This window comes from Phyllostomus hastatus, unplaced genomic scaffold, assembly GCF_019186645.2.
Source record: "Phyllostomus hastatus isolate PE091 unplaced genomic scaffold, TTU_PhHast_1.1 phas_contig_524, whole genome shotgun sequence".
Lineage (NCBI taxonomy): Eukaryota > Metazoa > Chordata > Mammalia > Chiroptera > Phyllostomidae > Phyllostomus > Phyllostomus hastatus.
The window spans coordinates 14,163,137-14,177,775 of record NW_025333900.1 but is presented as its reverse complement, the minus strand read 5'-3'; the positions used below and the strand labels follow the sequence as shown (position 1 = coordinate 14,177,775).

Below are 14,639 nucleotides of genomic sequence, written 5' to 3'. Positions count from 1 at the left end.
TGGTGAATACATGAGTAGCTGCCATCATTCTTTGAAGTCTCATAATCTCACCTCCTCCCTACTCTATTTGAGAATCACTGTCCTAAAATATATAAATTACATCTATTTAAAATGGAAAGATTTTCCTACACACTTTATAATAACATGAAGAAACAGGAATTAGAATGCCCTGTTTGTCAAAGTACAAAATGATGCAACCCTAGGAAGGTAACTTGACAAAAATCTATGAAAAGTAGAAATATATTTACTCATTAACCAAACAATAAAGTTTACAGGAATGTGTCCTATAGGGATGTATAGATATATTTCTATACATCTGAAATTATGTATGTTTCAAGGTTGTTCACTATACTTTGTTTATAGTAGCAAAACACTGGGAGCAACCTGTGTGCCCCTCAATAAGGGCCTAATTAAGTATACTATGGTACATCCATGAAGTGAAAAACAATGCACCTTGGAAACTAATGAGAAGACTCTTCAATGACTATTTAAAGCTCTATAAAACATATGACAAAAAAAGCAAAAAGCAGACATATAGTATGCCAACATTCATGTAAAAAAGTGAGAAGAAAAATTACATACTTTTACTTGTTAGTATTTGCCTAAAAGAAACTCTAAAAGGACTTATCAAAAAATAATAAAAGCATTACCTGGGAAAAAATAAGAGGTATATGGGTAAGGGCAGGAGGAGAATGAGACAGAAGGGAATGGGGATGTTATGATACTACCATTATAATCATAGTAAAATACCTTGATTCACTCTCCTCACTTAACATTATTTATTACACAATTTTACAAGTTTGTATATAAATTAATATACATTTTCTCATGTATGTTTATATATTTGTGTCTATGTATATACAGATATATATATCTGTATATACATATGTATCTACATATAGAACTAGAGAATCTACAATCTTTCCATAATCTTCAATTTTCAATTTATGTAGAAAATTCCATGGTCTCATTACCGAAATCTTGGGAACCATGTGTATTATGAAATCTCAGGTTTTTTAGATTTTTGGAAAAGTAATATGGTGTATAAACCATACATTAGTCCTGCCCAGTGGGATCTGAGGCAGCATCCACAATGAGACAGTACACTCATGCTCAACACAGTGAAGCAGTAAAGCATAAATACCCACACCAGCTGAGATATTTAAAAATGATAAGTGACCATACTTCAGTTCAAGTCAGGTTTTGCTTCCAAATGAATCTGTATAAAATTTATGAAAAAAAACCTTTGCGTTTATAGTGTTTGGGATTTTCATATTGAGGATCATAGACTTGTACTATTTCATCTTTAAATGGGAATGTTCAAATTCAGTTACAGAAGAATAACATTAATATTAAAAAGTATCCTGACATTTTAAATAAATGAAAAATAAAATGAACTTTCATAATTGCTTATCAACAAATAATAAGCTATAATCATATAAAACTAAATGAAAATTAGTCAGGTTTATGTGACTGAAGGACTGACTTCCCTGAAAGTTAGGGTTGTTTCTAAATTGTTCCAGCATCACAAGGTGAAACACACACACTTTATCAGAATATACTAGGAGCTAGAGTAACAAAACACTGGTCATTCTTGAAATCTGCAAAAGGCATTATAAAAGATTTAATAAATCAATGTAAATCTTAAACATAGGGGAGAAACCAGAGTCAGATTTGTAACATACTTCACAGAGGTATTAATGAACAATTAATTAAAAAAAAAATCTCAAAATAGTTCTTAAAATTCTCTAAAATTCTGAATCTGAGCCCATTGCTCAGATAAATTCAAAGAAAACAATTATTTTCATTAGCAAATTCCCCAAATATTTATTTCCAAAAAATATTTAGGTAGTAAGGCATTTGAGGAGCAATACTAAATCCAATAAAAATGTTATCAACACATGTTTTAAGGAAAGCTTACACCAATAATGAAAAAGATTAAATTTTGTTCTTTATTAAAAATAAGTCAGCACAGACCATATAGCATACTAAACTCTAATCAGACATTAGTATAACAAATCAAATTGATATAACTTCATGTCACATCATTTTATTTGTTTTTGTTAAAGATCTTATTTATTTATCCCTAGAGAGAGGGAAGGGAGGAAGAAGAAGAGTGAGATAACATCTATGTGTGAGAGAAACATCGATCAGCTGCCTTCTGCACAACCCCAACCAGGGACCTGGCCCACAACCCAGGCATGTGTGCTGACTGGGGATCAAACCAGTGACCTTTCAGTTTGTGGGACAATGCCCAACCCCATAACCACACCAGCCAGAGCCACATCATTTTATTTCTAAATTAGTATGGTCATATCCTTCAAGAGGGCCTACTCTTAAAATAGTACAAATTTCAGTACTGCTTACAGATTTCTGTCAGTGTAAATTGTAACAGCCATGCATATTAATTAGGATGTAATTTCATCTCTGGATTTCAGTGACACTGATAAACCACTCAAGCTTCACTCTTGGTTTTTAATGACACCAGAACAAGTTGATGGAATTACAGCTTTATATGTGCCATTGAAAGTCTCATTTCTTATCACAGAATAATAGGGCTGGAATCTTTAAAGGACATCATTCCTAGTATCTCACCATGGAAGATGGATGTCTAGTTTATTTTTGAAATCCTGTAACTCATCCTCAGTAATCCATTCTACTGCTGAGAACACAGTCACCTCTTTAGTTATTTCACACACTCACACTCTCTCCTCCCACTCCACTCTCTACCCCCTCTGTCCCCACTGCTATAACTGTCTATTTATTTAAAAAAAAATGTACTTGCATTCAAACACTTTCATGCTTTATGAACCCAAACACTTCACAGAAAATAAAAAAGCTGATTAAAATAATAATGAGAAATGTAGACAATTTCCCCAATCCATTGGAACACACAACAAACACTTCCTTTGTTCTCTACTCTATCTGAAAAACATGTCAATATTCACTGCTCACTAATAAGGTACCTATCAAAGCAGAGTTGCCCTAACCTCTCTAAACTCCCTATCTTTTCGGTTGAGACCTTAATGGCTTTGGTTTTAAAGAGCTACAAGTAAAAAAAAAAAAAAATTGTAAAGAGATACTATTTTAATCCCTTAGTTAACTTAATTTCATGCATTGGCATGTGTCTGAAAATGAGGTTTTCTGGTGAAATCCACCCCAGAGCAAGATCTGCTAGTCTGAAAGCAACTACCAAACCAAGTTCAGAAAAAGTAGGAAATTAAACTAGCTTCTTATAGCTTTATTTGATTTTAAGATAATGTAATCAATGCTGAGATAAAACAAGAAAAGGGACTTTTACACTGACAAAAACAAACTAGCTAGTTGATATATTTACCTTGCATTCAATCTCTGCTTGTTTGCGCTTTGCTTCACTTAATTGAGTAAGCAGACCTTTGTTCTGCACAGAAAGATACTGCACCTTCTCCCGTAGACTGATCACTTCTTGTTCTGCTCTTCGAAGATGGTTACTGTTGATCTGGTTCTAATAATAAGAAATGTAAATACTCAGATTATATAGAAAAATGGCCTGAAAAAACTTACAAATTTCTACCTGCCCATTTCATGTTTACACATTATTGAAAACTGTTGTTATTATTAGTTATGGGTCAATTTTATTCAACAAATACTTAAAAACTAAAAAAAAAGGGGACTTATAAAACTGCTTTAAAAATCAAATCATCTAAAAGAATACATAAGGCATTAGAAACTGTCATGACAGGTCACTTTATCATTTATACAGTAAGTACCTATAAACTATAAGGATTTTTACACTGAACTTGAAGGTATTAATTTCTGACATAGGCAACATTGTATAAAGTTGCTTATTTAGCAGGAAGAGGATGAATTTAGCTCCTCTTTCCAATTCTCAGAAGGAAGCACAGACTGACTGAAGGCACGATCACCATGAGCTGGGCTGTGAACCCGATGTCATGGCAGGTGTCACATGCATGCCTCCATTCCTCCACACACAGCACAGTCCATGCTTATGGAACATAGACCGATTCTGAATTCTGGCTTACGATCTGGTAACAAAGCAAACTAGTTAATATCTCTGAGTCTCGATTGCCTTATTTGAAAGGTGTATGTAAAAATACTACCTACCAGTAGTTCTCATTTGGTTGTCTTGAGTATTAAGTGAGATAATATATGTAACAGGTTTAACATAGAATAAGAACTCAACAAATACTAGCTGCTTAAGTATTATCATTATAGGACACTTTAACACACACACACACACACACCTTGAACCAACTGACTTGAGATAGTTTTTCCAATCAGGCTTGACCCAGCCTGAATTCTCTCAACCCCAAATTATTCTATCAGGGGCCTGAAAGAAACAATATGAATTTTCCTAATCAAAGACAAGTAAAATCTGGCTCCTCATTGAACAGTTCTTCAACCTTGGTCAAGTTATCTAATTCCATCAAAATTCAGCACACTGATATAAGCACAGATTTACCACTTGCCTTTCAAGGTTGTATTGGGAGAATTACATGAAAAAAGTTTATGAAAGGAGTGTCAGGCACAAACAAGTGCCTGAAATTTAAGATACTTAATAAATACATGGTTGTTGCTATCATAATACCTATTCTACCTCGCTCTCTGAAAAGGACTTTGCCTCCAGCTTTAATGAAAAATATGGATCATCTAATAAACTCCAAAACTTTCTTCCACTTCCAGGTTTTTTCATCTTCATTTTTACTTATCTTTCTGACTCACAGAAGAAATTCCTCCTTTCTAAGACCATCCTCCATATTATTCTCTTCTCACTTCAATGAATGCTGTCTACAAAATTTTTATAAACTTCTTAGTATTGTACTGAAAATGTCCCACAACCTCTTTCTACTGTCTTGCCTTCTACCATGAAAACAAATGACTACACTGCAGAGGGACATACCTTTGATATAAGCTCCAAAGAATTCCCTCTAGGAGCTAGAACTCCTCCCTGCACCCCTGATTAAAATTCCATGATCCAAAATTACAAAACACACATAAACAAAACTCCAAAATTGCCTATAAATGAAAAATAATAGGACCACAGATTTTAAAGAACTCTAGATAAAATCACAGGGACTTTACATATAATATAGTTTATATTTAACATTACTAGAATAAAAAGAGGAAACAAAAACATAAGCAAAGCACGGGTCACTCTGAAGAAAATTCGGCAAATTTAAAAAATAACCAAATACAATTTCTAAAATTAATACAGCCATTGATGTTAAAATTTCAATTAGAGGGTTAAATAAATTAAATACATTGAAGAAACAATTAGCGTCCCAGAGAAGTCCAGAGACATAGAAAAAAGCATAGGAAAGTAAAAACACCTGCCTAATAAGGGTTATAAGATAAAACAGAAAAAAAAAGGCAGTGAGAGATGATGGTCCAAGACAGCAACTTTCAACCTTTCTCATCTCATGGCACATAAACGAATTACTAAAATTCTGCAGCACACCAAAAATTGTTTTATACTTTTTGCAGATCTGACAAAAAATAGGTACAACTGTGATTCATTCCCACTGGACGGCTATTGTTGTGTTGACCACTGCCCTTTTTTAATTTGACAATCTAAGGGAAAGGTGTCCAGTGTCTGACTAAATAATCAGGTACTGCGTATTTTAAAAGTTCTGCAGCACATCAGTTGAAAATCACTGGTCTAAGACACAATAATAGTAGAGAATTTTTTATAATCGAAAAAAAAAAGATGTATAAATCCACATGAAGTTCAGGAAGCAAAACTACTCCTAAAGAAGACAAATAAATCCTCACCGAGACACAATGTAACAAAACTTAACATGCTAAAGAAAAGAAGAGGTAAATCAAGGTAAAATCTGAGTATCTGTGAGGGAGGAAAGTGAAAAATAAAAGTGGCAGACATATCAATAGGAAAAATATGTAGTGCTTAAAAAAACAAATTTCATCCTGTGATAGTATACTCAGCTAAACTAGTATACATTTATTTTTAGAAAGTGAGAGTTTATAACACTCAATTCAAACTGGAGAGAAACTTAAATAAAAATAAGAATAGAGAGTAAAAAATTGTCAAAAAGGCAGACAAGTCCAAATGAGCACCAATTCCATAAAACAACAACTACGTCTAGTCACTTGGATGCATAAAAACTATGTGCAATAACAGTAAGATGTAAGATTAGAAGATGGAAGAAGAGCACATGAGGTTTGTGTAATGCCCTTAATACAGTTTGGAAGGAAGATGGAGATAATCACTAACTTTAGACTGTTCAATCAGGTAAGTGAGCATTTTCTTTTTTTTAAGTAATAAACACTAATAGAGAAAAAATTATGAAAGTCAAACTAATAGAAAGAGAAACTAAATTAAGCCAATAAAAAGCAGTAAAGGAGGAAAAAGCAGAAAAAGGAAGATGAAAATTAGAAAATAAAACAATTTCAAATATTTCATAATACAGACTTGTGATTTCTGGTCAGGGATGTAGACAGAAAAAGCATTGCACCTGCTCTTTCAATTAAAAAAGAAGAAAACCCAGTCAAACTCTAAATTCGTGACTTTTGTTGAACCCAGAGAAGTGAGGTGAGAGGACTACCAACTAGCCCCGAATCTAAAGAGAGACAAGGGTAGAAGCAGTCAGCAGCTGTTAAGTATATTTCAGCTAAAATAAATATAATTTGGTAGAGGCCTAGTGTGGGCTGGCGAGTGAGGAGCCCAGGGTGGCTGCAGAGTTCACAAACTACCTCTCCATGGACCCCAACAGATATATGACAAAAAGATTGATGAAAGTCTTGAGAAAGAAAGGCCAATGGTACAGGCATGAGGGAGGGGAATAGCAGCCAGTATAAAAGGGACACTGACTCTTGCTTGCCTACTCTTGGTAGTAAAAGGTTTAATCTGCTTGGAACACTAATCTTCTTGGGGCACTAGGGAAATCTTTGTATCTGAGTAAGGAGCAGAACTATATTTTGAGCCTAGGACTATAGCTGGTGTAGGGCAGGAGAACTAAGAAGGCCAAATACTCAGACCATGGACAGTGCAGCCTAAGACCGAGGATCAGAATAGGGCAGAGGTGTTTTCTGCCCCACCAACTTCTTCTAACACTGGAGACCGACGTGCTGTGCAAAAGGAAGACCTAAAGATAGTGAGAAAACCCTTTGGCAAACCAGCCCTCAATCTAAAAATAAGATATTGCTACAGGAATTTGAAGCCTGTGGTGTAATGAGGGTAACCACAGAAACAACAAACCTCAAACCCAGCTCAACTCCTGACTATATTAACTCAAATCCCCCACATTAAAGTCCCAGCAGAAGGAAAGGTGTGCACATATACAGGCATAAAAACCTTAGTTTTACTGTCCTACACAAGATACACAGTTTTCAAAAGAAAAAATCACAAAGCATAGGACAAGGTAAGAAAAACACTAAACACAGCCAAGACACAATGCAATCACCAGGACCCAGCTTCACATATGACACAGACATTGAAATTATGTCACACAGATTTAAAATAACAGTGATTAATATACTAAAGGCTCTAAGGAAAAGGTGAAAAACATGTAAAAATCAGGTACTATCAGCAAAGAAATGAAAACTATAAGAATTAAACAGAAATGCTAGAAATTCTAAATACGGTAATTGATGTAAAAATGCCATCAATGGCTCATCAACTCACAAAGTGCAGGAAAGAAATCTGTAAACTTAATAATAAGTCAATACAAAGATTTCAATCAGTAAGAGCTAAAACACAAAGTGCAAAATAATGGAGGAAAGAACAGAACATCCAAGAGTTGCTGGACATCAAACAATCTAACATATGTGTAATTGAAATCCCAAAAGAAGACAGTATGAAACAAGAAATATCTGGAGAAATAATGACCCAGAATTTTCCAAGTTTTATTACAGACACAATTCCCACGTCAAAGAAGCTCAGAGAAATAACAAAGCAAAAAACACTCAACTCATATCATATTTCCCTAAACAGACTGTCCATTTCATCTAAATTTTCAAATTTCAAATTTATCACTTAAAGTTGTTCTGAGATTCTTTTTACCATATCTATATTATCACTGGATCTATATAGGGTGAGGCAAAAGGAGGTTTACAATTGTGGGTATGTGAAACACAGAGCTTATTCTTATATTATTTATTTATTATTGTATTGTTTTTCATATGAAAAAATGTAAACCTGGTGTAGCCCCACTCTGTATTTATGTGCTGAATTATTAGGAATAACATTATTCCTAATAGTGTTTATTTGCATCCACTTTAGTTTCTTTTTTTAATTGTATATATTTTTAATTTTGTAATATATTTTATTATGCTATTAGATTTGTTCCATCTTTTTCTCCCCTTTATTCCCCGCTACCCTGCACCTCCCTCCTACCAGCATTCCGCCCCTGCCCTTTAGTTCATATCCACGGGTCATACATATAACTTCTTTGGCTTCTCTATTTACTGTACTATTCTTAACCTCCCCTGCCTATTTTGTATTGACTATTTAGGCTTCTTATTCCCTGCACCTTTCCTCCATTCTCCCCACTCCCCCTCCCCACTGATAACCCTCCATTGATCTCCATTTCTGTGGTTCTGTTCCTGTTCTAGTTCTTTGCTTAGTTTGCTTTTGTTTTTGTTTTTGGTGTGGTTGTTAATGATTGCGAGTTTGCTATCATTTTACTGTTCATATTTTTCTTCTTTTTCTTAGATAAATCCCTTTAACATTTCATAAAATAAGGGCTGGGTGATGATGAACTCCTTTAACTTGACCTTATCTGGGAAGCACTTTATCTGCCCTTCCATTCTAAATGAAAGCTTTGCTGGATAGAGCAATCTTGGATGTAGGTCCTTGCCTTTCATGACTTGGAATACTTCTTTCCAGCCCCTTCTTGCCTGCAAAGTCTCTTTTGAGAAATCAGCTGACAGACAGTCTGATGGGAACTCCTTTGTAGGTAACTGTCTCCTTATCTTTTGATGCTTCTAGGATTCTCTCTTTCATTTTAATCTTGGCTAATGGAATTATGATATACCTTGATGTGTTCTTCCTTGGGTCCAACTTCTTTGGGACTCTGGGCTTCCTGGACTTTCTGGAAGTCTATTTCCTTTGCCAGATTGGGGGACTTCTCCTTTATCATTTATTCAAACAACTTTTCCACCTGTTCTTCTTCTTCTCCTTCTGGTGCCCCTATGATTCGGATGTTGGAACATTTAAAGATGTTCTGGAGGTTCCTAAGCCTCTCCTCATTTTTCTGAATTCTTGTTTCTTCATTCTTTTCTGTGTGGTTGTTTCTTTCTTCCTTCTGGTCCACTCCATTGATTTGAGTTCCAGTTTCCTTCCCATCACTATTGGTTCCCTGTGCATTTTCCTTTATTTCACTTAGCATAGCCTTCCTTTTTTCATCTAATTTGTAACCAAATTCAACCAATTCTGTGAGCATCCTGATCACCAGTGCTTTGAACTGTGCATCTGATAGGTTGGCTATCTCTTCGTCACTTAGCTGTATTTTTTTCTGGAGCTTTGATCTGTTCTTTCATTTGGGCCATTTTTTTTTTTGTCTCGATGCACCTGTTACATAGTGAGGGGCGGAGCCTTAGGTGTTCACCAGGGCGGGGCAACCCAGTCACTGGGTTGTGATGCAGTATGTGAGGGAGAGGTCCAAGAGGGAACAATGGCCCTTGCTCCACTCTCTGCCAGATTTCAGTCCCTTCCGCCACTTCCCCCAAGCAGACTGGGCCTTTCTGGTGCTGATTCCAGGTGGGTAGATTTGTATACGTTCTAGGACCCTGTGGGTCTCTCCAATGAACTCGCCTGTGAGGCTAGGAGTTTCTCCTGGCACCTCAACCCCCACAAGTGTTTTCGATTGTTTTAAGGCTTTATTTCCCTGCACTGGGACCCTGGGTTGCGAAGTTTATCTCGCTTCCCAGTTTCGCCTGGTTTATCTGCGAGCGAATGTGGGACCACCTGGTCCGCCAGCCACCTTGTGCACCACACCCCTCCACAATCCACCTCCTTGCTGGGTCCACTCACTGCCACCTTGCTCACCCAGGTCTACCAGCTGCCACTTTGCCGCGAGCCATCTCTGCCTGGCTGACCGACTCCACCCTTCTTACCGGTCTGGACAAATGTTTCTTCTTTAACTCCTTGGTTGTTGGACTTCCATACAGTTCCATTTTCTGTCAGTATTTGGGTTTTTTTTTGTTTGTTTCTAAATTTTTGTTGTCCTTATTTTGGTTGTGTGAGAGGCACAGTGTGTCTACCTATGCCCCCATCTTGGCTGGAAATCCTGATCTGTTCTTTCATTTGGGCCATATTTTTTTTTGTCTCCACACACCTATTACATTGTAAGGGGAGGAACCTTAGGTATTGGCCTAAGGGTGTGGCAACCCACTTTGCTGCACTGTGGTGCTGTATGTGGAGGAGGGGTCCAAGAGGAAACAATGCTGCTTGCTTGGCTCTTGCCCTGCTTTCTTTCACTTCCTCTGCTACCCACAAGCAAATTGGGCTCTTCTGGTGCTGATTCCTGGGTGGGTAGTTTTTTGTAAGTTCTAGGACCCTGTGGGTCTCTCCAACAAACTCTTCTGTGAAGCTGGGAGTTCCTCCCACCACCACAATTCCCACAGGTTTTTACAGCCAGAGGTTTTGAGGCTTTGTTTCCCCACGCCAGAACCCTGGGTTGTACAGTCTGTCTCACTCCCCAGTTGTTCCTCCTGTTTATCTGCACACGAATGTGGGACGGCTGGTCCACCAGCCACTGCCTCACCCAACCAGTCCTCCAGTCACTGCTTTGCCTTGGGTCCTCTCCACCCTGGCTGCCCATCTCCATCTCTCCTACCTGTCCAATGAATGTTGCTTCTTTAACTCCTTGGTTGTCTGACTTCCATACAGTTCCATTTTCTGGTAGTTCTAATTGATTTTTGTTTTTAAATTTGTTGTTGTCCTTCTTTTGCTTGTGAGAGGAGGAAAAGTGTATCTACCTACATCTCCATCTTTTTTTAATTACATTTTATTGAATATACTATTACAGTTGTTCTAATTTTCCCCTTTTGCCAACCCCCACTTCCTCAGGCAATCCCCAGCCCTTTGTTCATGTCTACTGATTATGGGTATATGTCTTTGGCTACTCCATTTCCTATACTGTACTTTACACCCCCATGGTTATTCTAACTACCTATTTGTATTTCTTACTCCCCTTTTTCACCCATTCCGCAACACTCCCCTCCCACCTGGCAACCATCAAAACATTCTCCATATTCATGAGTCTGTCTGTTCTTTTGTTCTTTTGTTTGCTTAGTTTGTTTTTTAGATTCATTTGTTGATAGATATGTATTTTTTAAAATTTTATTTTAATCATTGTTCAAGTAGTTTTCTCCCTTTTACTCCCATTCCAGCCCACCCACCCAACCCTCCCCACTTCCCTCCCATTACCACCCTCCCCCTAGCTTTTGTCCACGTGTCCTTTAAATTTGTTCCTATAAACCCTTCCCATTCTCCCCTGAAATTCCCTCTTTTCTCCCCTCTGGTCACAGTCAGTCTGTCCCCTATTTCAGTGTCTTTGGTTATATTTTGCTTGTTTCTTTGTTTTGTTGTTTAGGTTCCTGTTAAAGGTGAGATCATATGGTATTTGTCTTTCACTGCCTGGCTTGTTTCACTTAGCATGATAGATATGTATTTATTGCCGTTTTATTGTTCATAGTTTTTTTTATATTCTTTTTCTTAAATAAATACCTTTAATATTTCATGTAATATTGGTTTGGTGATGATGAACTCTGTTTTTTCTTGTCTGGGGAGCTCTTTACCTGCCCTTCAGGTACCTTTGCTGGATAGAGCAACCTTGACTACAGGTCCCTGCTTTTCATAACCTTGAATATTTCTTGCCAATCCCTTCTAGCCTGCAAAGTTTCTTTTGAGAATGAAAAATCAGCTGACAGTCCTATGGGAACTCCTCTGTAGGTAATAAACTTCTTTTCTCTTACTGCTTTTAAGATTCTCTCTTTGTATTTAACTTTTGGCATTTTAATTATGATGTGTCTTAGAGTGGGTCTCTTTGCATCCACCTTGCTTAGGACTCTGTGCTCCTTGGACTTGCATGTCTATTTCCTTCACCAAATTAGGGAAATTTTCTTTCATTATTTTTTTAAAATAATGAAATTTCTTACTCTTTCTCTTCTCCTTTTGGCACCCCTATGATGTGAATGCTGGATCTTTTGAAATTGTCCCATAGGCTCCTTACAATATCCTCATTTTTTGGATTCTTTTTCTTCTGGTTGTTCTCATTGGTTGTGTTTTGCTTCCTTATTTTCTAACTCATTGATGTGATTCTGAGCTTCATCCACTCTGCTGTTGCTTACTTGTAAATTGTTCTTTATTTCCGTTAGTGTAGCCTTCATCTCTGACTGAATCTTTCTTATGCTGTTGAGTTCCTCACTAAGTTCCTTGAGCATCCTCATAACTATTGTTTTGAGTTCTGCATCTGATAGATTGCTTATCTCCATTTTGTTCCTTTATTTTTCTGGAGTTTTGATCTGTTCTTTCCTTTGAGCTATGTTTCTTTGTCTCCTCATTTTGACAGCCTCCCTGTGTTTGTTTCTATGTATTAGATAGAGCTACTTTGATTCTGTTGTCTTGGTAGTGTGGCCTAATGTTGTAAGTGTCCTGTAGGGTCCAGTGACACAGCCTCCCTTATTACCCAGCCTGGGTACTTGAGGTACGCCCTTCATGTGGACTGAGTACACCCTCCTCTTGTAGTTGAGCCTTGATTGCTGCTGGCTGATCAATAGGAGAAATTTATCCAGGCCAGTTGACTGCAAGAACTGGATGTGAATACCAGCCACCAACTTCCACCTGCCATGGAGGATTAGCTGTGCAGGGGCAGGGTGGTAGTGCCCCAATGTGCTCTGCAGCTGCACTGGATGTGCAGGCTCTGCAGTTTCTTGGTTGGTACAGGCCAAGGTCAGTCCCTACTTGTGTTCTGCCTGGTGCCAGCCTGTCTCAGTCATAAAGCAATCTGAGATGGCTGCTACTTGTGTTGGGCTTGGAGGTTCCCAGGCAAAGCCAACCTGTGAACCTATGCTGCTGCTATGCTGGGCCTGGGGCCACTTAGTAAGAGGTATTGAGGCTGGGGGCTCACTGAGGCTGGCTGTTGCTTGTGTGAGATAATTTAGGAAGTTGTAAAGTATAAGCCAAGACCAGACACTCATATGGAAAACCACAGTTCATATCTTGGGTGGGCCCATAAGTTGGGTGGGGCAAACCCTCAGGGGATCTCCAGAGAGAGGCAAACAGTGTTAGCCAGGTTAATGGAGTCTCAGATATGGCACCTGCCTGCTGGTTCTGTGGCTCCTTGGAGTGAAGAGGGTTTAGAAAAGGAACAATGGCCACTGTTCTCCCTTTTGTCTCGGAGAAAGCTATCCCCCAGCTCTTGCCTTGATGCCAGACACTTCAGTTCCTCCTTGTTTTCCACAGTTGCCTTTCCAGCTGCTACCCCAGTGCTGGAGCTCAGAGGGTTGAGTCTGAGTAAATCTGTGTGCGGATTCTCTTAAGAACTGTTTGGGACTCTAGAAGTCTCTTCCACCAACTCAATCCTGCTGGTTTTTACAGCGAGAAATTATGGGGACTTATCTTCCTGGCACAGAATCCTGGGCTGGGGGATGTGGTGTGAGGCTGGAACTCCTCACTCCCAAGATATCCCTCTCAAATTTTTACCCACCACATGTGGTTGTGGGACCAGCTTGTTCAGCAATCCCCGGCTCCACACCTCCTACCAGTCTAGATGGATTTGGTTTCTTTAGTTCTGTAGTTGTTGGATTTCCATTCAACTCAATTTCTGATGGTTTTGAGTGGTTCTGTAGTTTAGTTGTAATTTTGACATGGTTGTGCAAAGAGGTGAGCCATGTTTACCTACACCTCTGTGTTGATCAGAAGTCTGTTACCTTCTTTATTTTCTTGAAGTTTGCCTTATCTTACCAAACTGGATGTAAGAAGACACAGAAAACCTGAAAAGATCTACAGCCCTACCCTTTGACAGCTTGGATCAATAGTTACTCTTCTCATAAAACAAGAGTATTTACAGAAATAAATTCCAGCAAATATCAAGGTAATGGGTAATCCAATGTTACATAAAATTTCTGAGAACAGAAGAAGATAAAATAAAACCCACCTCATTTACATTGAGACAAAAAATCAGGAAAGCGTCTCCCCAAAAAGGGAAATACAGTACAATTTCACTTAGATACAAAAAAATCTACAGTATTAAAAACCTGAATCCAGGCCCTGCCTGGCACAGCTCAGTGGATTGAGCACAGGCTGTGAACCAAAGCATTGAAGGTTCAATTCCCAGTCAGGGCACATGCCTGGGTTGAGGGCCAGGTCCCCAGTGGAGGCCACATGAGAAGCAACCACACATTGATGTTTCTCTCTCTCTTTCTTCCTCCCTTCCCCTCTCTAAAATAAATAAATAAAATCTTAAAAAACAAAACAAAACCCTGAATCCAGCAATGCGAATATGTTGTGTTTCTGAGTAAGTGTTCTGTCACAAACTTGTTTGCCTTTTACTACTTTAATAACTGTATCTCAGTGTAACTGGTTTGCTTTACAATCCTATATATTTTATTTGATGCATTGAAAAGCATTATTTTGAGAGGTGCATAAGCCTCAGACTGCAAAAGGGGTTCACAGC

At 38.0% G+C, this 14,639-nt stretch overlaps 1 protein-coding gene across 11 annotated transcripts in view; it reads right to left on the bottom strand.

Annotated features, from left to right (window-relative positions):
* EVI5 (ecotropic viral integration site 5) overlaps positions 1–14,639 on the bottom strand; it is a 211,714-nt gene that overhangs the window by 79,956 nt on the left and 117,119 nt on the right. For all 11 annotated transcript variants that reach the window (XM_045847085.1, XM_045847078.1, XM_045847076.1 and 8 more), the window contains one exon: positions 3,338–3,484. In XM_045847085.1, coding sequence (XP_045703041.1) covers positions 3,338–3,484 — 147 coding nt within the window. The remainder of the gene's footprint in view (positions 1–3,337; positions 3,485–14,639) is intronic.